This window comes from Chiloscyllium punctatum, chromosome 2, assembly GCF_047496795.1.
Source record: "Chiloscyllium punctatum isolate Juve2018m chromosome 2, sChiPun1.3, whole genome shotgun sequence".
Lineage (NCBI taxonomy): Eukaryota > Metazoa > Chordata > Chondrichthyes > Orectolobiformes > Hemiscylliidae > Chiloscyllium > Chiloscyllium punctatum.
In genome coordinates, this window is record NC_092740.1 from 124,729,831 (window position 1) to 124,752,666 (window position 22,836).

The 22,836-nt window shown below is 51.4% G+C and overlaps 1 protein-coding gene across 2 annotated transcripts in view; it reads right to left on the reverse strand.

The window, feature by feature from the left end:
* Nucleotides 1-22,836, reverse strand: part of musk (muscle, skeletal, receptor tyrosine kinase) — a 196,922-nt gene that overhangs the window by 154,580 nt on the left and 19,506 nt on the right. For both annotated transcript variants that reach the window (XM_072588112.1, XM_072588114.1), the window contains exon 2: nucleotides 11,485-11,611. In XM_072588112.1, the coding sequence (XP_072444213.1) occupies nucleotides 11,485-11,611 (127 nt within the window). The remainder of the gene's footprint in view (nucleotides 1-11,484; nucleotides 11,612-22,836) is intronic.

Below are 22,836 nucleotides of genomic sequence, written 5' to 3' on the forward strand. Positions count from 1 at the left end.
GGAAGAATGATCACTTAGTGAAATGGGACAGTAGTGTGTGCAGAAGGGCAGTGTTGATGCCAGCTTCTGGTTCTAGTTACACATTGTTATGGACCAGGCCAGACCCCCTCAAAATATTTTCAGGACATAGCCCAGACCCTAACCTTTTCTTATTTTACAGGCAGGTGTGAAGTGGATGTTCCAGGTTTGATGCAGCTGGTCAAACCACTTGGCTTTAAGCAAAACAGAGTTTATTTAAGCTCTACAGTTGAAAAATGAATAAAAGAAAACGGAATTTAGAATAACTTAACTATTGGAAAACTCAACTGACCCCAACACAGCAACTTAACTAAGGAGCTGTTCCAATTCCTGTAACACACCCCTTGGGAAAAGGTAAATTCAAACACAGGTCCTTACAGGCAGGAGAGATTTCAGAAAGAAAAGTGAGCCAACGATCATCTGCTGAAGTGTGGGACCCTTTTGCACTCTAGTAGCTTCTGCTACAGCTACAAGCAGCTTCTCTTCTACAACTAAACCAAACTAGAAGCAACCTGAACTGGGAGAACTGGCCACTCCCTTGTCATTGTTAAAGTAGACATTTCAAGACATTTCGGCACTGCTTCCTTTACCACCTCTCTTGAAAAAAGGACAAAATAACCTTTTTAAAGTGACAGTATCATTACAATATTGATGGCATCAATGGCTCTGACCTGCTGCGCCAGTAGAGTGGAAGGAGATGTACCATTTTTGAATGCAGAGAGGTTGCTCAGGAACGATTATAAAAGTAAATATCTAGCTATACTTCGATCAAGAGTTTTACAGAGAGACTAATAGCATTAAAACACAATCTCTTGTCAGTTCAGTGATTTATAATTGATTGCTGTATGCATGGGCTTCAACAGTGTAGCTTGGGAAGAAACATAGAATTATTGGCAATAACTTATGGATTTTCATGTTTAACAATATATGTACAGACTCTGGAAATAGTCAACTTCAAAAGAACAATGACAGAAAACAGTATGTTTCAATATCATTCCTCTTGTACAATCCAACCATAGCACAACAATGACCATTCAGCCCAAGTGATTTGTACCATTGTTTCTGTTCCACACAAGCCTCCTCCTGCCTTACTTCATTTATTCTTCCATTCCTTTCACACCTAAGTATAGCTAACTTTGCCTTAAATGTATCTATATTTTAGGAGGATTGGAACATTGGATCAGGAACAAGCCATTCTGCCTTTGAGCCTGCCCTGTCTTTTGCGATTGTGAATGATCATTTCTTCAATGTCATTTCCACACACAACCTCCATATCCTTTTATGATATGGAGGTGCTGTGTTGGAGTGGGGTGGATAAGGTCAAAAGTCACATGACATCAGGTTATAATCCAACAGGTTTATTTGAAATCGTGAGCTTTCAAAATGTTGCCCCTCTGTCAGGTGAAGTGAAGAGAGCACCCGGGCATAGACTTTATAAACAGAGCGATCAAACGATTATACAAATGGTGTGAGTGGAGTGTTGACAGGCTGAATAATAGGTCTCTGCAGGTGATCAAGAGTATCAGACTGTGTGAGTAAAATGTCAACAGCTGAGTAACACATGAAGGGATGACCTATAATCTGATTAATTGAAGCAGAGAGATAGTTACAAAAAATATAAAAATAAAGTGGTGTTGGAGACAAACCAAATGATTGGAGTAACATGTTAGGCATGAGAGTCATATGCCAAGGGTCTAACCAAAAGAACAAGTAATCCAAAACTGTACAAACTAATTAAGGTAGAGAAATCATAACAAGTTATCAAGGTGATGGTGTCAAAACAGGACTGTAGGGAAGATTTTACAAAACAGTATGGTGCAGTCAGCTTTAGTATGACACAAACCCAAGATCACGGTTGATGCTGCCTTTATGGGTATGGAACTTGGCTATCGGTTTCTGCTCAGTGATTCTGTATTGTTGTGTATCTCGAAGGCTGCCTTGGAGAGTGCTTACCCGAATATTGGAGGCTGGATGTCCCTGACCGTTGAAGTGTTCCCTGACTGGAAGAGAACATCCATGTCAGGCGATTGTTAAGCGATGTAAATTCATCTGTTATCATAGCATCTGCTTGGTTTCGCCAATATACCGTGCCTCAGGGCATCCTTGCCCACAGCATATGAGATAGACAATATTGGCCGCGTCACATGAGTACCTGCCATGTACGTGGTAAGTGATGTTTGCATGTGTGATGTTAGTATCCATGTCAACGATCTGACATGTCTTGCAGTGGTTGCCATGGCAGAGTTGTATGGTGCTGTGGTTGATGTTGTCCTGGAGTCCTGGAAGTTTGCTGCAAACGATGGTCTGTTTAAGGTTTGGTGGCTGTTTGAAGGTAGGAAGTGAAGGTATAGGGATGCTCTTGATGAGATGTTTGTTTTCATTGATGGCATGTTGAAGGCTGTGACATTGCGTAGTTTCCCTGCTCTGGGCCACAACATCTTCACCTTCAACAATCAACTCTTCATCCAGACACATGGAACAGCCATGGGGACCACTCAAGTGTTCCAGGCAGTGTTGTCTACCACACTGTTTTGTAATATCTTCCTTATGGTCCTGTTTTGACACTATCACCTTGATAACTTGTTATGATCTCTTTACATTAATTAGTTTTTACAGTTTTGGATTACTTGTTACTTTGGTTAGACCCTTGGCATGTGACTCTTCGATGTAGCATGGTATTCCAGTCATTTGATTGTGTCCAGCACTATATTATTTTTAATTTTTTTTAATGATCTCTCTGTCTCAATTAATGGGATTGTACGTCATCCCTTCTCTTGCTAGGCAGCTGTTGACACTTTACTCACACTGTCTGACACCCTTGAAGACCTGCAGAGACCTGTTATTCAGTCACCAACACTCCACTCACAATATTTGTATGATCTTTTGATCTGTCTGATTATAAGGTCTGTGCCTAGATGCTCTCTTCATTTCACCTGACAAAGGAACAGTGCTCCGAAAGCTTGTGATTTCAAATAAAACTGTTGGACTATAACATGCTATCATGTGACTTTTGACCATACCCTTCCATGTCATTGGTCCCCAGAAACATAATGACTTCTGACTTTAACCTGCTCAATGATTGAGCTTCCACAACCCTCAATTCTCCCTGACTACTCTGTGCGGGAGCTAGTTCCACATTTTCACTACTCAGAGTGAAGAAGTTTCTCTTGGAATTTTTATTTGAATGTATTGCTGATGGGTTCTACTGATAATTCTTAGTTTTGAATTCTTCACAAGTGGAAACATCTTCTTTACATCCACCCGATCATATCTTCATCAATCTCTATCAATTCACTCCTAAGCTTTTTTATTTTCTCGAGAATTAGAGCACAGTTTGTTCAATCTTTTCTGATATTTATAACTTCTTTTCTCAATCTATTTTACATTGAATCATAGACAGGAAGCTTTTTTTTACTGGAGTGGAGGAGGTTGAGAGTTGACCTGATAGAATTTGATAAAATAATGAGGGGTATAGGTAGAGTTAATAGTAGTTGTCTTTTCCTTAGAATGGGGAATTTCAAGACTAACAGCACATTTTTAAGGTGAGAGGAGAACGATTTAAAAAAGACATGAGAGGTAAATTTTTTTACACAGTGGTTGGTTTGCGTGTGGAATGAAATTCTTGAGGAAATGATGGATGTGGCTACAATTACAATATCTAAAAGGCATTTGGATGGATACATGAATAGGAAAGATTTGGAGGGAAATGGGCCAGAAGCAGGCTGTTGGGACTAGTTTAGTTTAGGATTATGTTCAACATGGATTGGTTGGATCGAAGGGTCTGTTTCCAGGCTGTATGACTCTATAAGTAATGTAAAAGACCACAGCACTTCCAAAGCAAACATTTCAGTAATTTTGGTAATACAAACAAGGGCAGGACTTATACAGCTAACGGTATGGCCCTGGGTAGGATTGTATAACAGAGAGACCCTGGGGGTTCATGTACATAATTCTTTGAAATTTGCATTACAGGTAGAAAGGGTGATTAAGAAGGCATTTAGCATGCTTGCCTTCATGGCTCAGACAAGGAGTTGGAACATCATGTTGAAGTTGCACCGGATGTTGGAGAAGCATCTGATGGAGTACTTTGTGCATTTCTCATTGTCCTGTTATAGGAAATTTATTATAAATCTGGACACAGTTGAGAACAGATTTACCAGAGTGTTGCCTCAAATGGAGGGTTTGAGATATAAAAATTTGGACAGTCTGGGACTTCTTTCACTGGAGTGCAGGAGATTAAAGGGTTATCTTATAGAGGTTTATAAAATCATGACGGCCATAGCTATGGTGAATGACAAGGGTCTTTTCCCTAGGGTGGGGAGTCCAAAATTAGGGGGCATATTTTTAAGCTGAGAGAAGAAAAGTTTGAAAAGAACACGAGAAGCAACTTTTATACACAGAGAAAGTGATGGATGCAGTACAATTACAACATTTAAAAGACATTTAGATATGTGCATGATTAGTAATTGGAGGAATGTAGGCCAAACACAAGCAAGTGGGACTAATTTAGTTTGGGAATATTGTCAATGTGAGCTGGGTCTAGGGAGTCATAGACTCCTACAACATGGAGAGAGGCCCTTTGGCCCAAACTGGTCCATACCAACCAAAAAGTCCATCCATGCTAACCCCATTTCCCTGCACTTGGCCCATATCCTTCTAAACCTATCCTATCCATGTAGTTGTCCAACTGCCTTTTAAATATTGTTAATATACCCGCCTCAACCACTTCTGCTGGCAGCTCATTCTATGTGCGTACCATCCTCTGTATAAAAAAGTTGCCCCTCAGGTTCTGTTTAATTCTTTCTCCTCTAACCTTAAACTGATGCCCCGTAGTCCTTGATTCCCCAACCCTGTGAAGACTAAGTGCATTCACTTTATCCATGCCTCTCATTATCTTACTCACCTCTATAAGGTCCCCCCCTCAGTATCCTACGCTCGAAAGAAAAACATCCTTACTTGTCCAACTTCTCCCTTTAACTCAGACTATTGAGGCCTGGAAATGTCTTTGTAAATTTCTTCTGCAGTCTTTCCAGTTTAACAGCATTGTTCCTATAGGAAGGTGACTAAAACTGTGCACCATACTGCAAGTGCAACTGCACCAACATCTGTACAACTGCAACATAATTTCCCAACTTCTATACTCAATGCCATGACTGATGAAGGTCAGTGTGTCAAAAGCCTTCTTCACTGCCCTGTCTGCCTGTGACTCCACTTTCAGAGAACGGTGTACCTGAACTCCAAGGTCCCTCTGTTCCACTACACTCCTTAAGGCCCTACCATTTGCCACGAAACTCCTACCTTGATTTGACTTCCCAAAATGCAAGACCTCACATGTATCTATATTAAACTCCATTTGCCATTTCTCAGCCCACTTTCCCAGCTGATCAAGGTCCTGCTGCAATTTCTGAGAACCTTCCTCACTGTCCATGATACCACCTATTTTAGTGTCATCAACAAATGTACTAATCATGCCTTGTATATTCTCATCCAAACCAGTGATATAGATAACAAACAATAATGGGCCCAGCAATGACCCCTGAGGCACTCCCCCGGTTACAGGCCTCCAGTCCAACAAGCATCCTTCCACTATTACCCTCTGCTTCCTACCATCAAGCCAACTGTGTATCCAATTTACAATTCGCCCTGGATTCCATGCAATCTATCCTTTCAGAGTTGCCTACCATATGGAATCTTATCAAAGGTCTTTCTGCAATCCATATAGACTACATCTACAGCCATGCCCTCGCCAACCTTCTTAGTCACTTCCAATACGTTTGTAAGGCATGATCCCCCATGCACAAAGCCATGTTGACTATTCCTAATCAAACCATCTTTTCAAATGCATGCATATCTTATCTCTCAGGATCTTCTCAAGTAACCTACTTACCACAGATGTTAGGTTTACTGGTCTATAATTCCCAAGTTTTTCTTTTGTTAGGTCAGACCACTCAAAACATTCTTGAGCAGGCAACCCAGACCATAACTTTGCAATTTGTTTCGGTAAGTGTACAGTGAAAGTTGCCCAGCGTAAGGTAGCTAGGTTGACTACTAAATTTTAAAACAGACAGAAACATATTCACAGAATTACACAATGAAACACAAAGAACAGAATAAAGAACCCCTACAAAACTAAGTCTATCCAAACTAGACTTAATTATACTGTTGTGAATATACACAACAGTCCCAGTAAGCAAACCCCCTTAGAAACCAACACAAATGGAACACATGCTTACAGGTTGAAGTTAGAAGGAGAGAGAGAGTTTCCAAACAGCTCACTGCTGAAATCCCAACCAGTTCTGAACTGAACTGCTCAGCTCAGCTCGAGGCATGACCACTTCTCTTTCATTATACAGGTCTCTTCTACAACACGACCACTTTGGCCTGAAGTCTCATCTGTTTACATATAAGCAAAAGGCCCCTCAAAATCTTTTTCATCTCTGTGCCAAACCAGACTGATCAGAGCCCGGCCCAGTTTATTACTCCTCTGAAAAAATCAAGAACAGAGTATCCTTGAGCCAAGGACAGCTTTTCTTTCAAAAAAAGGACTACTATAGCCCTTCTTGAATAAGTGCACAGCATTCGCTACCCTCCAGTCTTCTGGGACTTCACACGTGGCTAAGGATGATGCAAAAATATCAGCCAGGGCCCCTGCAATTTCTTCTATAGCCTCTTGCTGTGCTCTTGGATATATATGGTCAGGACCAGGAGATCTATCCACCTTCACACATTCTAATACATTCAATACCTCCTCTACTGTGATATGGACTGTCCCCAAGATATGACCCTGAACTTCCCCAGGTTCCCAAGTCTTCTTTCTCCACAGTAAACACAAAGGAGAAATATTCATTGAAGACCTTACCCATCTCCTTCGGTTCTACATATACATGTCTACTTTGGTCCTTGAAGGGTCCTAGTCTCTCTCTAGTTGCTCTTTTTCCTTTAATATACTTAAAGAACCTTTTTGGATTCACCCTAATCATCTCAGCAAAAACTATCTTGTGCCCCCTTTACGCCCTCCTGATTTCCTTCTTCAATAAATTCCTGCATTCCCTATATATCTCCTTTGATATATCATTCCCCTTGATCCCAGCTGCCTGTACCTGAGCCATACCTCCTTTTTCCTGGTCAAAGTCTCAAAATCTCTTGTCATCAAGGGTTCTCGATTCCTGTCAACCTTGACCTTCACTCTCACAGGAACATTTAGGCTTTGAACTCTAGCTATCTCACTTTTAAAGGTCTCCCACTTGCTGGAGGTCCCTTTGCCTGCAAACAAACTACTCCAATTAACCCCTGCAAGCTCCTGGCTAATTCCATCAAAATTCACCTTGGCCCAGTTTAAAACTTGAACCTGTGGACCAGTTTTGTCCTTCTCCATAACTATTTTAAAATTAATAGAACTATGGTCACTGGTCCCAAAGTGCTCTCTCACTGTCACCTTCCTGAGTAGACCCTCTATATATTGTTTGAGGAAACGTTCCTGAACAGACTTAACAAATTCCATCGCACCTAAGCCCTTAATGCTCTGGCAATCCCAGTGTATTTTTGGAAAATTAAAATCTCCTACTATGACAACCCAATTGTTCCTGCAAGTTCCCCAATCTCCCTGCACATATGTTCCCCTAATTCCCATTGGGAACCTGTAGTACAACCCCAATGATGTCACCATCCCCTTCTTATTTCTTGGCTCCACCCATAAAGCCTCACTGGATGATTCCTTCTTCAGTTATTTCATCTCTGATTACTATTATGACAGTCGCCTTAATCAAAAACATAACTCCCCCACCCCTCTTTCCACCACCTCTGTCCCACCTAAAACATCTGTACTCTGGTACATTAAGCTGCCAGTCCTGTCCCTCCATTAGCCATGTTTCTGTAAGGGCTATAATACTTCAGTCCCATGTACCTAGCTACATCCTGAGTTCATCAGTCATATCTGTCAATCCTCTTGCATTGAAATAAATGCAATTTAATCCAACAGGCATTCCTTGCTCCCTGCCATGTTCTTGCCTCTCCTGTCTTTTCACTTTACTATTTCTGATTACTGTATCTCCTTTGAGCCTCACACTTTGCCTCTCTGCTGTTGAGGATCCCACCCCCCTGCCAATCTAGTTTAACCCCTCCCTTGCAGCCCTAGCAAACCTGGTCGCCAAGATATTGGTTCCCCTCCAGTTCAAATGCAAACCGTCTCTCTTGAACAGGTCGCCTCTATCTCAGAAAAGATCCCAATTATCTAAAAATCTGAATTCCTGCCCCCTGCACCAATTCTTTAGCTACGCATTCATCTGCCATATTCTGCTGTTCTTACCCTCACTAGCATGTGGCACTAGAAGTAATGTTGAGATTAGCACTGACGAGGTTCTGGTTTTAAACTTTTTCCCTAGTGCTCTGTAATCATTCTGCAGGACCTCATCCCTATTTCTACCTATGTTGTCAGTGCTAATGTGCACAATGACTTCTGGCTGCTCATTCGCCCCCTTCAGAATGTTTGGCAGCCATTCTGAGACATCCTGAATCCTGGCACCTGGGATTCCCGTTTATGGCCAGAGAACCTCCTGTCTGTCTCCCTAACTATCATGCATCCTATTACTAAGCTGCTGTTTACCTTTACCCTTTCTCACTGTGCCCCAGAGCCAGTCGTAGTGCCACCGATCTGGATACTGCTGCCTTCCCCTCAATGGTCATACCCCCCTCAACAATATCCATAATGGTATATTTGTTTTCGAGGGGAATGGCCACAGAGGATTCCTACACTCTCTGCTTACTCAGCTTGCCTTTCTTGGTGGTCACCCAGCTACTCTCTGCCTGCACCTTCAGTGTAACCACCTCACTAAAATTCTGATCAATGAAGCACTCAGCATCTTGGATAATCCTAAATGCATCCAGCTCCAGAACACAGTCTCCCAGGAGTTGCACTACTCGCAGGTGTAGTCATAAGGGATGATGGAAGTCTCCCTGAGCTTCCACAACCTACAGGAGGAACATGCAACTGCTCTAACTGCCATCTTAACTGCTGTAAGACTAAAGAGAAAAGTTAAAAGGACTTTACCTGAGCTTATCCGTACATTTTGCTGAACCACTGCTCTCTGAAGTCCCTCAAGCCTTACTATTTACTCTGCTACAAACAAATGTTGCAATAGCACTCCTCTCCATGCTCTCCCAGTTCCATTCTGGTTAATATTGTTTGGCAGGGTTTTAATGCTGGTGATTCTGATAAATGTCAGGCGAGAGGATAGATTCTCACTTGTGGGAGGTGGCCATTGCTTGGCACTTATAGAGCCACAGAGTCATTGAGATGTACAGCAAAGAAACAGACCCTTCGGTCCAAACAGTCCATGCCGACCAGATATCCCAACCCAATCTAGTCCCACCTGCCAGCACCTCCAAACCCTTCCTATTCATATACCCATCCAAATGCCTCTTAAATGTTGCAATTGTACCAGCCTCCACCACTTCCTCTGGCAACTCATTCCATACACGTACCACCCTCTGCGTGAAAAAGTTTCCCCTTAGGTCTCTTTTATATCTTTCCCCTCTCACCCTAAACCTATGCCCTCTAGTTCTGGACTCCCCCACCCCAGCAAAAAGACTTTGTCTATTTATCTTATCCATGCCCCTCATAATTTTGTAAACCTCTATAAGGTCACCCCTCAGCCTCCGACGCTCCAGGGAAAACAACCCCAGCCTGTGCAGCCTCTCTCTGTAGCTCAAATCCTCCAACCCTGCCAACATCCTTGCAAATCTTTTCTGAACCCTTTCAAATTTCACAACATCTTTCCACAATATTCCAACAGCGGCCTTAACCAATGTCCTGTACAACCGTACCATGACCTCCCAACTCCTGTACTCAATACTCTGACCAATAAAGGAAAGCATACCAAACTCCTTCTTCACTATCCTGCGTGATATGAATGTTAGAGTTGAGAGCGTGGTGCTGGAAAAGCACAGGAGGTCAGACAGCATCCGAGGAGCCCCTCAACACTGATCTCCAGCATCCGCAATCCTCACTCTCTCCTGCCTGATATGAATGTTACTTAATCTTGGATGGTCATTGAAGCTAAGTCCAACCTATGCTCACCTGATGGCTGATATGTATGTGAATATTTCAACAGGCTTCTCTGCATGGTGGTCAGTGGTGAAACCCCTGGTCGATTGATTCTCTCCTTAAGCTAGGAATGTTGAGGACAATGGCAGGGAGTGCTGTGTATATTCACCACACATGAGGAATCAAGATTTCAACCTCGCTGACTGGTGTGGTATTAAGAACCAGCAATATTTTTTAAAATGCTTAAAAGTTTAGAAAATCCAGGATTCAAAATCATAAAAGTAAAGGCACTTTTCATTCATTGGTAATACTCGACAGTAGAAATTCCAATGAAAACATTTATCCCTGCACTGAGGTAACCTTTCTTCTCTCTGGATTGAAGAAAGGAAAATTGGCTAGAATTCCTACACTTGACTATTATCCAGTGACCTGAGGAGTTGGGTGTTCTCACCTTACAGGAATGTTACTACAAGGGTATGGATAATCTCCTGTGGTCAGATAGACTGCCAATATTCACACGAGTAGCTGGTGATTGGAGGCTGGAACCACATGAGACTGTCCCTTTGGATCACGAGGGGTGGCTCGATGGTTATCTGTTCTCATCTTTCTCCTCAATTTCTAAGTGTTTGTTTGCACTGGACGTTCTTTGTTTCTTTATTTCTCAACCCCATTTCTTCTTAGGGAGATACTGGTGTGCAAGCCCAACCTAACAGCATCCCCTTTTGTGGGGTCATATATAATGAGACAAAGGAACATATAGTAGAAAATCTGAAGTTTTAAAAACACCATATTTTTGTCATTGCATAATCCACACTAGAATGAACCAACTGTCCTGCGAGGAGAGATTGAGTCAACAGAACTTACATTCTCTAGAGCTTGAATAATGAAATCTCATTGAAATGGATACAAATCTGGATGTTTTGACAGGTTTGGTGCCGAGACACTTTTCTTCCCATAGCAGGAGTGTCTGGAATTAGGAGGGTGAAAGATCACGGCTATTTAGTGCTGAGATGAGGAACAATTTTTCCAGTTAAGCGATTATGAATTGCTAACAATCCTCTCTCATTACGAGCTGTGGATGCTCAGTTCTTGCATCTATTCAAGGTCAAAATTGTTAGATTCTTGAGCACTGAGGGAATTGAGGGATGTGGAGGTAGGGGAGTGGAACATCACTCATGATCTTGTTAAATGGGGCAGCAGGAGCGAGAGGCCAAAGGGCCTATATCATCTCCTAGCACTTATGTTCTCATCGTCTTGTGTATACTCCTGTCAGTGAATTACTGGATCACAGTACCATCTCATATAAGGCAAAAATCTATGCCCATAATATGGCTCTAATGTACTGTATTGCTTTGACCTCTTTCTGATTCTTTGCAGTGATGGAGGCCAAAATCTGCTTCTTTCAAACTTTAGGGTGATCTCACCTTATTGGAATGTTATTACGAGTCCAGGTTATCTCAGCTGCTGGATATGACTCCACACCACACAGGAAAGAAGCTTCATCTTCAACCAGAGCGTCCACTGTCTCCAAGGGGCTGGTAATCTGAGGAGCTGGCAAAGCAACACAGTTTGAAGAAATACAATCCCAAAATCATTTTACAAAAACTACAGCAAATTCTTAGCCATATGAATTGGGGACTCTGCCTTTCTTTGTTTTAGTGCCCTTTTTGCCTTTGTGGAGACTAATACATTCAATAAATATGGCTTAAGTGAATCTAGTTGTAGAACACCAGATACAACAAATATTTAATATTATTGTTGTAAACAATCAATTTCACCAGCAGTTGGATTTTGAAATCACAACTTTGACCTTGGGGAAATCAGGAAATGTGTGGACTCGCTGATATTGTTAAGGAATGAAAGGAAACAACATTGTCTTCTGTTATTATGTCTCATGGTCAGTATATCAGTTCACCTTTAAGAGATGTGTTCATGAAATCATCACTATATCACAGCATGTGATCTAAAGCTGCAACTCTGTTAAGGTTTCCTACTCCACCTTACTCTCAAATCACTTGAAGCATGACCTTCTGTTGCAAGAATGCTGCTTTTCCATTGCAATCTAATCACTAAATGTGTGCTTAAAAATCCTGAGAGGTTAATTTTAACAAAATTGCAGTTAAATGGTCTGTAGATCACAACTCCAAAGCACTTAGAGAATGAAATATAAGTTGAAAACACTAAAAGATTTTTTTTACACGAAGCAAATTTACTTGCCACCAGATGCTGGCAGAGTAACAGCACAGTGTGCAAGCTCCTGTCAAGACCTCACCGACTCTGTCCACTTTTACTTTTTGTCTTCTTTCACAACTCTTTGTGTTTCTTCTTTCACAGCTTTTTTTTCTTAGTTCAAGGACTCAGCATGTCTGAGGGAAGGGTTCTTCACGGCGGCAGCAGTCGACGGAATCGTTCTCAGTGTAGCATGGAGGAGAGTGAGCGCAGCGCGGAGGAGAATGGTACCAACGCGGAGGAGAGTGAGCACAGCGCGGAGGAGAATGGCACCAATGCAGAGGAGAATGGTACCAACACGGAGGAGAGTGAGCGCAGCACGGAGGAGAAAGGCACCAATGCAGAGGAGAATGGTACCAACACGGAGGAGAGTGAGCGCAGCACGGAGGAGAAAGGCACCAATGCAGAGGAGAATGGTACCAATGCGGAGGAGAGTGAGCGCAGCACGGAGGAGAAAGGCACCAACGCAGTGGAGAATGGCACCAACGCGGAGGAGAATGGCACCAACATGGAGGAGAATGGCACCAACATGGAGGAGAGTGAGCGCAGCACGGCGGAGAATGGTACCAACTTGGAGGAGAATGGCACCAACACGAAGGAGAGTGAGTGCAACGAAGAGGAGAATGGTACCAACGCAATGGAGAATGGCACCAACGCAGAGGAGAATGAGCGCAGCGCAGAGGAAAATCGGACCAATGCAGAGGAGAGTGAGCACAGCACGAAGGAGTATGGGACCAATGGGGAGGGGAGTGGTACCAACGCAGAGGAGAATGGGACCCGCGTGGGGGAGAGTGAGTGCAGCGTGGGGGAGAATGGGACCCGCGTGGGGGAGAGTGAGTGCAGCGTGGGGGAGAATGGGACCCGCGTGGGGGAGAGTGAGTGCAGCGTGGGGGAGAATGGGACCAGCGTGGGGGAGATTGAACGCAGCACAGAGGAGAATGGGACCCACGTGGGGAAGAATGAGTCTAGGGTAGAATGCGAATGGGAACCGCGTGGGGGAGAGTGATCGCAGCGCAGAGGAGAATTGGACCCGCTTGGGGGAGAGTGAGCACAGCACCGAGGAGAATGGGACCCGCGTGGGGGAGAGTGAGCGCAGCGCAGAGGAGAATGGGACCCGCGTGGGGGAGAGTGAGTGTAGGACGGAGGAGAATGGGACCCGCGTGGGGGAGAGTGAGAGCAGCACAGAGGAGAATGGGACCAGCGTGGGGGAGAGTAAGCGCAGCACAAAGGAGAATGGGACCCACGTAGGGTAGAATGAGTCTAGGGTAGAGGTGAATGGGACCCGCGTGGGGGAGAGTGAGTGCAGCACGGAGGAGAATGGGACCCGCGTGAGGGAGAGTGAGCGCAGCACGGAGGAGAATGGGACCCACGTGAGGGAGAGTGAGCGCAGCACCGAGGAGAATGGGGCCCGAGTGGGGGAGAGTGAGTGCAGGACGGAGGAGAATGGGACCCGCGTGAGGGAGAGTGAGCGCAGCACGGAGGAGAATGGGACCCGCGCGGGGGAGAGTGAGCGCAGCACAGAGGAGAATGGGACCAGCGTGGGGGAGAGTAAGCGCAGCACAGAGGAGAATGGGACCCACGTAGGGTAGAATGAGTCTAGGGTAGAGGTGAATGGTACCCGCGTGGGGGAGAGTGAGCGCAGCACGGAGGAGAATGGGACCCGCGTGGGGGAGATTGAGTGCAGCGCAAAGGAGAATGGGACCTGTGTGGGGGAGAGTGAGTGCAGCGCAAAGGAGAATGGGACCTGCGTGGGGGAGAGTGAGCGCAGCACAGAGGAGAATGGGACCCGCGTGGGGGAGAGTGAGCGCAGCACAGAGGAGAATGGGACCAGCGTGGGGGAGAGTGAGTCTAGGGTAGAGGTGAATGGGACCCGCGTGGGGGAGAGTGAGCGCAGCACGGAGGAGAATGGGACCCGTGTGGGGGAGACTGAGCGCAGCACGGAGGAGAATGGGACCCGCGTGGGGGAGATTGAGTGCAGCACGGGGGAGAATGGGACCCGAGAGAGGGAGAGTGAGTGCAGCGTGGGGGAGAATGGGAACCGCGTGGGGGGAGAGTGAGTGCAGCACAGAGGAGAATGGGACCCGCGTGGGGGAGAGTGAGTGCAGCGTGGGGGAGAATGGGACCCGCGTGGGGGAGAGTGAGTGCAGGACAGAGGAGAATGGGACCCGCGTGGGGGAGAGTGAGTGCAGTGTGGGGGAGAATGAGTCTCGCGTGGGGGAGAGTGCGTGCAGCACAGAGGAGAATGGGAACCGCGTGGGGGAGGGTGAGCGCAGCACGGAGGAGAATGGGACCCGTGTGAGGGAGAGTTAGCGCAGCGTTAGGAAGAGTGGGACCTGCGTGAGGGAGAGTGAGCGCAGCACAGATGAGAATGGGACCCGAGTGAGGGAGAGTGAGCGCAGCACGGAGGAGAATGGGACCCGTGTGGGGGAGAGTGAGCGCAGCACAGAGGAGAATGAGACCCGTGTGGGGGAGAGTGAGCACAGCGTTGGGGAGAATGGGACCCACGTGGGGGAGAGTGAGCGCAGCACAGAGGCGAATGGGACCCACGTGGGGGAGAGTGAGCACAGCACAGAGGAGAATGGGGCCCACGTGGGGGAGATTGAGCGCAGCGTTGGGGAGAATGGGATCCACGTGGGGGAGAGTGAGTGAAACGTGGGGGAGAATGGGACCAGCGTGGGGGAGAATGGGACCTGCGTGGGGGAGAGTGAGTGCAACGCAGAATAGAATGGGACCCGCATGGGGGAGAGTGAGCGCAGCACAGAGGAGAATGGGATGCACGTGGGGGAGAGTGAGTGCAGCGTTAGGGAGAATGAGACCCGCGTGGGGGAGAGTGAGCGCAGCACAGATGAGAATGGGTCCCACGTCGGGGAGAGTGGGCGCAGCATGGTGGAAAATGGGGCCAGCGTGGGGGAGAGTGAGTGCAGCACAGAGGAGAATGGGACCCGCGTGGGGGAGAGTGAGTGCAGCGCAGAGGAGAATGGGACCAGCATGAGGGAGAGTGAGCGCAGCACAGAGGAGAATGGGACCCGCGTGGGGGAGAGTGAGTGCAGCACAGATGAGAATGGGACCCGCGTGGGGGAGAGTCAGCGCAGCGTGGGGCAGAATGAGATCTGCATGGGGGAGAGTGAACACAGCACGGAGGAGAATGGGACCAGCGTGGGGGAGAGTGAGCGCAGCACGGAGGAGAATGGGACTCGCGTGGGGGAGCGTGAGTGCAGCGCAGAGGAGAACGGGACCCACGTAGGGGAGAGTGACTGCAGCGTGGGGGAGAATGGGACCCGAGTGGGGTAGAATGAGCACAGCATTGGGGAGAATGGGACCCGCGTGGGGGAGAGTCAGCGCAGCACAGAGGAGAATGGGACCCGCATGAGGGAGAGTGAGCGCAGCACGGAGGAGAATGGGACTCGTGTGGGGGAGAGTGAGCACAGTACAGAGGAGAATGGGACCCGCGTTGGGGAGAGTGAGTGAAACGTGGGGGAGAATAGGACCAGCGTGGGGGAGAATGGGACCCGCGTGGGGGAGAGTGAGTGCAGCGTTGGGGAGAATGGGACCCGCGTGGGGGAGAGTGAGCGCAGCACAGAGGCGAATGGGACCCGCATGGGGGAGAGTGAGTGAAACGTGGGGGAGAATAGGACCAGCGTGGGGGAGAATGGGACCCGCGTGGGGGAGAGTGAGTGCAGCGTTGGGGAGAATGGAACCCGCGTGGGGGAGAGTGAGCGCAGCACAGAGGAGAATGAGACCCGTGTGGAGGAGAGTGAGCACAGTACAGAGGAGAATGGGACCCGCGTTGGGGAGAGTGAGTGAAACGTGGGGGAGAATAGGACCAGCGTGGGGGAGAGTGAGTGCAGCGTTGGGGAGAATGGGACCCGCGTGGGGGAGAGTAAGCGCAGCACAGAGGCGAATGGGACCCGCATGGGGGAGAGTGAGTGAAACGTGGGGGAGAATAGGACCAGCGTGGGGGAGAATGGGACCCGCGTGGGGGAGAGTGAGTGCAGCGTTAGGGAGATTGGGACCCACGTGGGGGAGAGTGAGTGCAGCGTTGGGGAGAATGGGACCCGCGTGGGGGAGAGTGAGCGCAGCACAGAGGAGAATGGAACCCGCGTGGGAGAGGGTGAGCGCAGCACAGAGGAGAATGAGTCTCGCATGGGGGAGAGTGAGCACAGCGTTGGGGAGAATGGGACCCACGTGGGGGAGAGTGAGTACAGCGTTGGGGAGAATGGAACCCACGTGGGGGAGCGTGATCGCAGCACAGAGGCGAATGGGACCAGCATGGGGGAGAGTGAGCGCAGCACAGAGGAGAATTGGACTCGCGTGGGGGGGAGTGAGTGCAGCAGAGAGGAGATTGGGACCTGCGTTGGGGAGAGTGAGTGAATCGTGGGGGAGAATGGTACCAGCGTGGGGGAGAATGGGACCCGCGTGGGGGAGAGTGACTGCAGCGTGGGGGAGAATGGGATCCGAGTGGGGTAGAGTGAGCGCAGCACGGAGGAGAATGGGATCGACGTGGGGGAGAGTGAGCGCAACACAGAGGAGAATGAGACCCGTGTGGGGGAGAGTGAGCACAGCATTGGGGAGAATGGAACCCACGTGGGGGACAGTGACCGCAGCACAGAGGAGAATGGGACCCGCGTGGGGGAGGGTGAGCACAGCACAGAGGAGAATGGGACCCGCGTGGGGGAGAGTGAGCGCAGCACAGAGGAGAATGGGACCAGCGTGGGGGAGGGTGAGCACAGCAAAGAGGAGAATGGGACCCGCGTGGGGGAGAGTGAGTGCAGCACAGAGGAGAATGGGACCTGTGTTGGGGATAGTGAGCGCAGCGCAGAGGAGAATGGGACCCGCGTGGGGGAGAGTGAGCGCAGCACAGAGGAGAATGGGACCCGCGTGGGGGAGAGTGAGCGCAGCACAGAGGAGAATGCGACCTGTGTTGGGGATAGTGAGCGCAGCGCAGAGGAGAATGGGACCCGCGTGGGGGAGAGTGAGCGCAGCACAGAGGAGAATGGGACCCGCGTGGGGGGGAGTGAGCGCAGCGTGGGGGAGAATGGGACCCGCGTTGGGGGGAGTGAGTGAAACGTGGGGGAGAATGGGACCCGCATAGGGGAGAGTGAGTGCAACACAGAGGAGAATGCGACCTGTGTTGGGGATAGTGAGCGCAGCGCAGAGGAGAATGGGACCCGCGTGGGGGAGAGTGAGCGCAGCACAGAGGAGAATGGGACCCGCGTGGGGGGGAGTGAGCGCAGCGTGGGGGAGAATGGGACCCGCGTTGGGGGGAGTGAGTGAAACGTGGGGGAGAATGGGACCCGCATAGGGGAGAGTGAGCGCAGCGTGGGGGAGAATGGGACCCGCGTTGGGGGGAGTGAGTGAAACGTGGGGGAGAATGGGACCAGCGCAGAGGAGAATGGGACCCGCGTGGGGAAGAGTGAGCGCAGCACAGAGGAGAATGCGACCTGTGTTGGGGATAGTGAGCGCAGCGCAGAGGAGAATGGGACCCGCGTGGGGGAGAGTGAGCGCAGCACAGAGGAGAATGGGACCCGCGTGGGGGGGAGTGAGCGCAGCGTGGGGGAGAATGGGTCCCGCATAGGGGAGAGTGAGTGAAACGTGGGTGAGAATGGGACCAGCGTGGGGGGGAATGGGACCCGCGTGGGGGAGAGTGAGTGCAGCGTGGGGGGGAATGGGACCCGCGTGGGGGAGAGTGAGTGCAGCGTGGGGGGGAATGGGACCCGCGTGGGGGAGAGTGAGTGCAACACAGAGGAGAATGGGACCCGCATAGGGGGGAGTGAGCGCAGCGTGGGGGAGAATGGGACCCGCGTTGGGGGGAGTGAGTGAAACGTGGGGGAGAATGGGACCAGCGTGGAGGAGAATGGGACCCGCGTGGGGGAGAGTGAGTGCAGCGTGGGGGAGAATGGGACACGCATGGGGGAGAGCGACCGCAGCATGGGGGAGAATGGGACCCGCATAGGGGAGAGTGAGTGAAACGTGGGTGAGAATGGGACCAGCGTGGGGGAGAGTGAGTGAAACGTGGGTGAGAATGGGACCAGCGTGGAGGAGAATGGGACCCGCGTGGGGAAGAGTGAGTGCAGCTTGGGGGAGAATGGGACACGCATGGGGGAGAGCGACCGCAGCATGGGGGAGAATGGGACCAACGTGGTCGAGAGTGGGGCCCGAGTAGGCGAGAGTGAGCGCAGCACAGAGCAAAATGGTCCCACGTCAGGGAGAGTGGGTGCCGCACAGAGGAGAATGTGACTCGCCTGGGGGAGGGTGAGCCCAGCGCAGAGGAAAGGGACCGACATGTAAGAGAGTGAGTGCAGCACAGAGGAGAATGCGACCAGCGTGGGTGAGAGTGAGCGCAGCACAGAGGAGAATGGGACCCGCGTGGGGGGGAGTGAGTGCAGCACAGAGGAGAATGGGACCCGCGTTGGGGAGAGTGAGTGAAACGTGGGAGAGAATGGGACCAGCATGGGGGAGAATGGGACCCGCGTGGGGGAGAGTGAGTGCATCGTTAGGGAGAATGGGACCCGTGTGGGGGAGAGTGAGCGCAGCATTGGGGAGAATGGGACCCGCGTGGGGGAAAGTGAGTGCAACGTGGGGGAGAATGGGACCAGCGTGGAGGAGAATGGGACCCGCGTGGGGTAGAGTGAGTGCAGCTTGGGGGAGAATGGGACACACATGGGGGAGAGCGACCGCAGCATGGGGGAGAATGGGACCCGCATAGGGGAGAGTGAGTGCAGCGCAGAGGAGAATGGGACCCGCGTTGGGGAGAGTGAGTGAAACGTGGGTGAGAATGGGACCAGCGTGGAGGAGAATGGGACCTGCATGGGGAAGAGTGAGTGCAGCTTGGGGGAGAATGGGACACGCATGGGGGAGAGCGACCGCAGCATGGGGGAGAATGGGACCAACGTAGTCGAGAGTGGGGCCCGAGTAGGCGAGAGTGAGCGCAGCACAGAGCAAAATGGTCCCACGTCAGGGAGAGTGGGTGCAGCACAGAGGAGAATGTGACTCGCCTGGGGGAGGGTGAGCCCAGCGCAGAGGAAAGGGACCGACATGTAAGAGAGTGAGTGCAGCACAGAGGAGAATGCGACCAGCGTGGGTGAGAGTGAGCGCAGCACAGAGGAGAATGGGACCCGCGTGGGGGGGAGTGAGTGCAGCGCAGAGGAGAATGGGAATCGCGTGGGGGAGAGTGAGTGCAGCGCAGAGGAGAATGGGAATCGCGTGGGGGAGAGTGAGTGCAGCGCCGAGGAGAATGGGACCCGTGTGGGGGAGAGTGAGTGCAGCGCAGAGGAGAATAGGAATCGCGTGGGGGAGAGTGAGTGCAGTGCAGAGGAGAATGGGAATCGCGTGGGGGGGAGTGAGTGCAGCGCCGAGGAGAATAGGAATCGCGTGGGGGAGAGTGAGTGCAGCGCAGAGGAGAATGGCAATCGCATTGGGGAGAGTGAGTGAAACGTGGGGGAGAATGGGACCAGCGTGGGGGAGAATGGGACCCGCGTGGGGGAGAGTGAGTGCAGCATGGAGAGAATGGGACCCGCGTTGGGGAGAGTGAGTGAAACGTGGGGGAGAATGGGACAAGCGTGGGGGAGAATGGGACCCGCGTTGGGGAGAGTGAGTGCAGCGTTAGGGAGAATGAGACCCGCGTGGGGGAGAGTGAGCGCAGCACAGAGGAGAATGGGACCAGCGTGGGGTAGAGTGAACGCAGCACAGAGGAGAATGGGACCCGCGTGGGGGAGAGTGAGTGCAGCGCAGAGGAGAATGGGAATTGCGTGGGGGAGAGTGAGCGCAGCACAGAGGAGAATGGGAATCGCGTGGGGGAGAGTGAGTGCAGCGCCGAGGAGAATGGGACCCGCGTGGGGGAGAGTGAGTGCAGCGCAGAGGAGAATGGGAATCGCGTGGGGGAGAGTGAGTGCTGCGCAGAGGAGAATGGGAATCGCGTGGGGGGGAGTGAGTGCAGCGCCGAGGAGAATAGGAATCGCGTGGGGGAGAGTGAGTGCAGCGCCGAGGAGAATGGGACCCGCGTGGGGGAGAGTGAGTGCAGCGCAGAGGAGAATGGGAATCGCATTGGGGAGAGTGAGTGAAACGTGGGGGAGAATGGGACCAGCGTGGGGGAGAATGGGACCCGCGTGGGGGAGAGTGAGTGCAGCGCAGAGGAGAATGGGAATCGCATTGGGGAGAGTGAGTGAAACGTGGGGGAGAATGGGACCAGCGTGGGGGAGAATGGGACCCGCGTGGGGGAGAGTGAGTGCAGCATGGAGGCGAATGGGACCCGCGTTGGGGAGAGTGAGTAAAACGTGGGGGAGAATGGGACAAGCGTGGGGGAGAATGGGACCCGCGTGGGGGAGAGTGAGTGCAGCGTTAGGGAGAATGAGACCCGCGTGGGGGAGAGTGAGCGCAGCACAGAGGAGAATGGGACCAGCGTGGGGTAGAGTGAACGCAGCACAGAGGGGAATGGGACCCGCGTGGGGGAGAGTGAGTGCAGCGCAGAGGAGAATGGGAATCGCGTGGGGGAGAGTGAGCGCAGCGCCGAGGAGAATGGGACCCGCGTGGGGGAGAGTGAGTGCAGCGCAGAGGAGAATGGGAATCGCGTGGGGGAGAGTGAGTGCAGCGCAGAGGAGAATGGGAATCGCGTGGGGGAGAGTGAGCGCAGCGCAGAGGAGAATGGGAATCGCGTGGGGGAGAGTGAGTGCAGCGCAGAGGAGAATGGGAATCGCGTGGGGGGGAGTGAGTGCAGCGCCGAGGAGAATAGGAATCGCGTGGGGGAGAGTGAGTGCAGCGCCGAGGAGAATGGGACCGGCGTGGGGGAGAGTGAGTGCAGCGCAGAGGAGAATGGGAATCGCATTGAGGAGAGTGAGTGAAACGTGGGGGAGAATGGGACCAGCGTGGGGGAGAATGGGACCCGCGTGGGGGAGAGTGAGTGCAGCATGGAGGAGAATGGGACCCGCGTTGGGGAGAGTGAGTAAAACGTGGGGGAGAATGGGACAAGCGTGGGGGAGAATGGGACCCGCGTGGGGGAGAGTGAGTGCAGCGTTAGGGAGAATGAGACCCGCGTGGGGGAGAGTGAGCGCAGCACAGAGGAGAATGGGACCAGCGTGGGGTAGAGTGAACGCAGCACAGAGGGGAATGGGACCCGCGTGGGGGAGAGTGAGTGCAGCGCAGAGGAGAATGGGAATCGCGTGGGGGAGAGTGAGCGCAGCGCAGAGGAGAATGGGAATCGCGTTGGGGAGAGTGAGTGAAACGTGGGGGAGAATGGGACCAGCGTGGGGGAGAATGGGACCCGCATGGGGGAGAGTGAGTGCAGCGTTAGGGAGAATGAGACCTGCGTGGGGGAGAGTGAGCGCAGCACAGAGGAGAATGGGACCAGCGTGGGGTAGAGTGAACGCAGCACAGAGGAGAATGGGACCCGCGTGAGGGAGGGTGAGCGCAGTGCAGAGGAGAATGAGACCCGCATTGGGGGGAGTGAGTGAAACGTGGGGGAGAATGGGACCAGCGTGGGGGAGAGTGAGTGCAACGTGGGGGAGAATGGGACCCGAGTGGGGGAGAGTGAGCACAGCACGGGGGAGAATGGGATCCATGTGCTGGAGAGTGAGCGCAGCACAGAGGAGAATGGGACCAGCGTGGGGTAGAGTGAATGCAGCACAGAGGAGAATGGGACCCGCGTGAGGGAGAGTGAGCGCAGTACAGAGGAGAATGCGACCCGTGTGGGAGAGATTGAGCACAGTACAGAGGAGAATGGGACCCGTGTGGGGGAGGGTGAGCGCAGCGCAGAGGAGAATGAGACCCGCATTGGGGGGAGTGAGTGAAACGTGGGGGAGAATGGAACCCGAGTGGGGGAGAGTGAGCGCAGCACGGGGGAGAATGGGATCCATGTGCTGGAGAGTGAGTGCAGCACAGAGGAGAATGGGACCCGCGTGGGGGAGGGTGAGCGCAGCGCAGAGGAGAATGAGACCCGCATTGGGGGGAGTGAGTGAAACGTGGGGGAGAATGGGACCAGCGTGGGGGAGAGTGAGTGCAACGTAGGGGAGAATGGGACCAGCGTGGGGGAGAGTGAGTGCAGCGCAGAGGAGAATGGGACCCACGTTGGGGAGAGTGAGTGAAACGTGGGTGAGAATGGGACCAGCGTGGAGGAGAATGGGACCCGCGTGGGGAAGAGTGAGTGCAGCTTGGGGGAGAATGGGACACGCATGGGGGAGAGCGACCGCAGCATGGGGGAGAATGGGACCAACGTGGTCGAGAGTGGGGCCCGAGTAGGCGAGAGTGAGCGCAGCACAGAGCAAAATGGTCCCACGTCAGGGAGAGTGGGTGCAGCACAGAGGAGAATGTGACTCGCCTGGGGGAGGGTGAGCCCAGCGCAGAGGAAAGGGACCGACATGTAAGAGAGTGAGTGCAGCACAGAGGAGAATGCGACCAGCGTGGGTGAGAGTGAGCGCAGCACAGAGGAGAATGGGACCCGCGTGGGGGGGAGTGAGTGCAGCGTGGGGGAGAATGGGAATCGCGTGGGGGAGAGTGAGTGCAGCGCAGAGGAGAATGGGAATCGCGTGGGGGAGAGTGAGTGCAGCGCAGAGGAG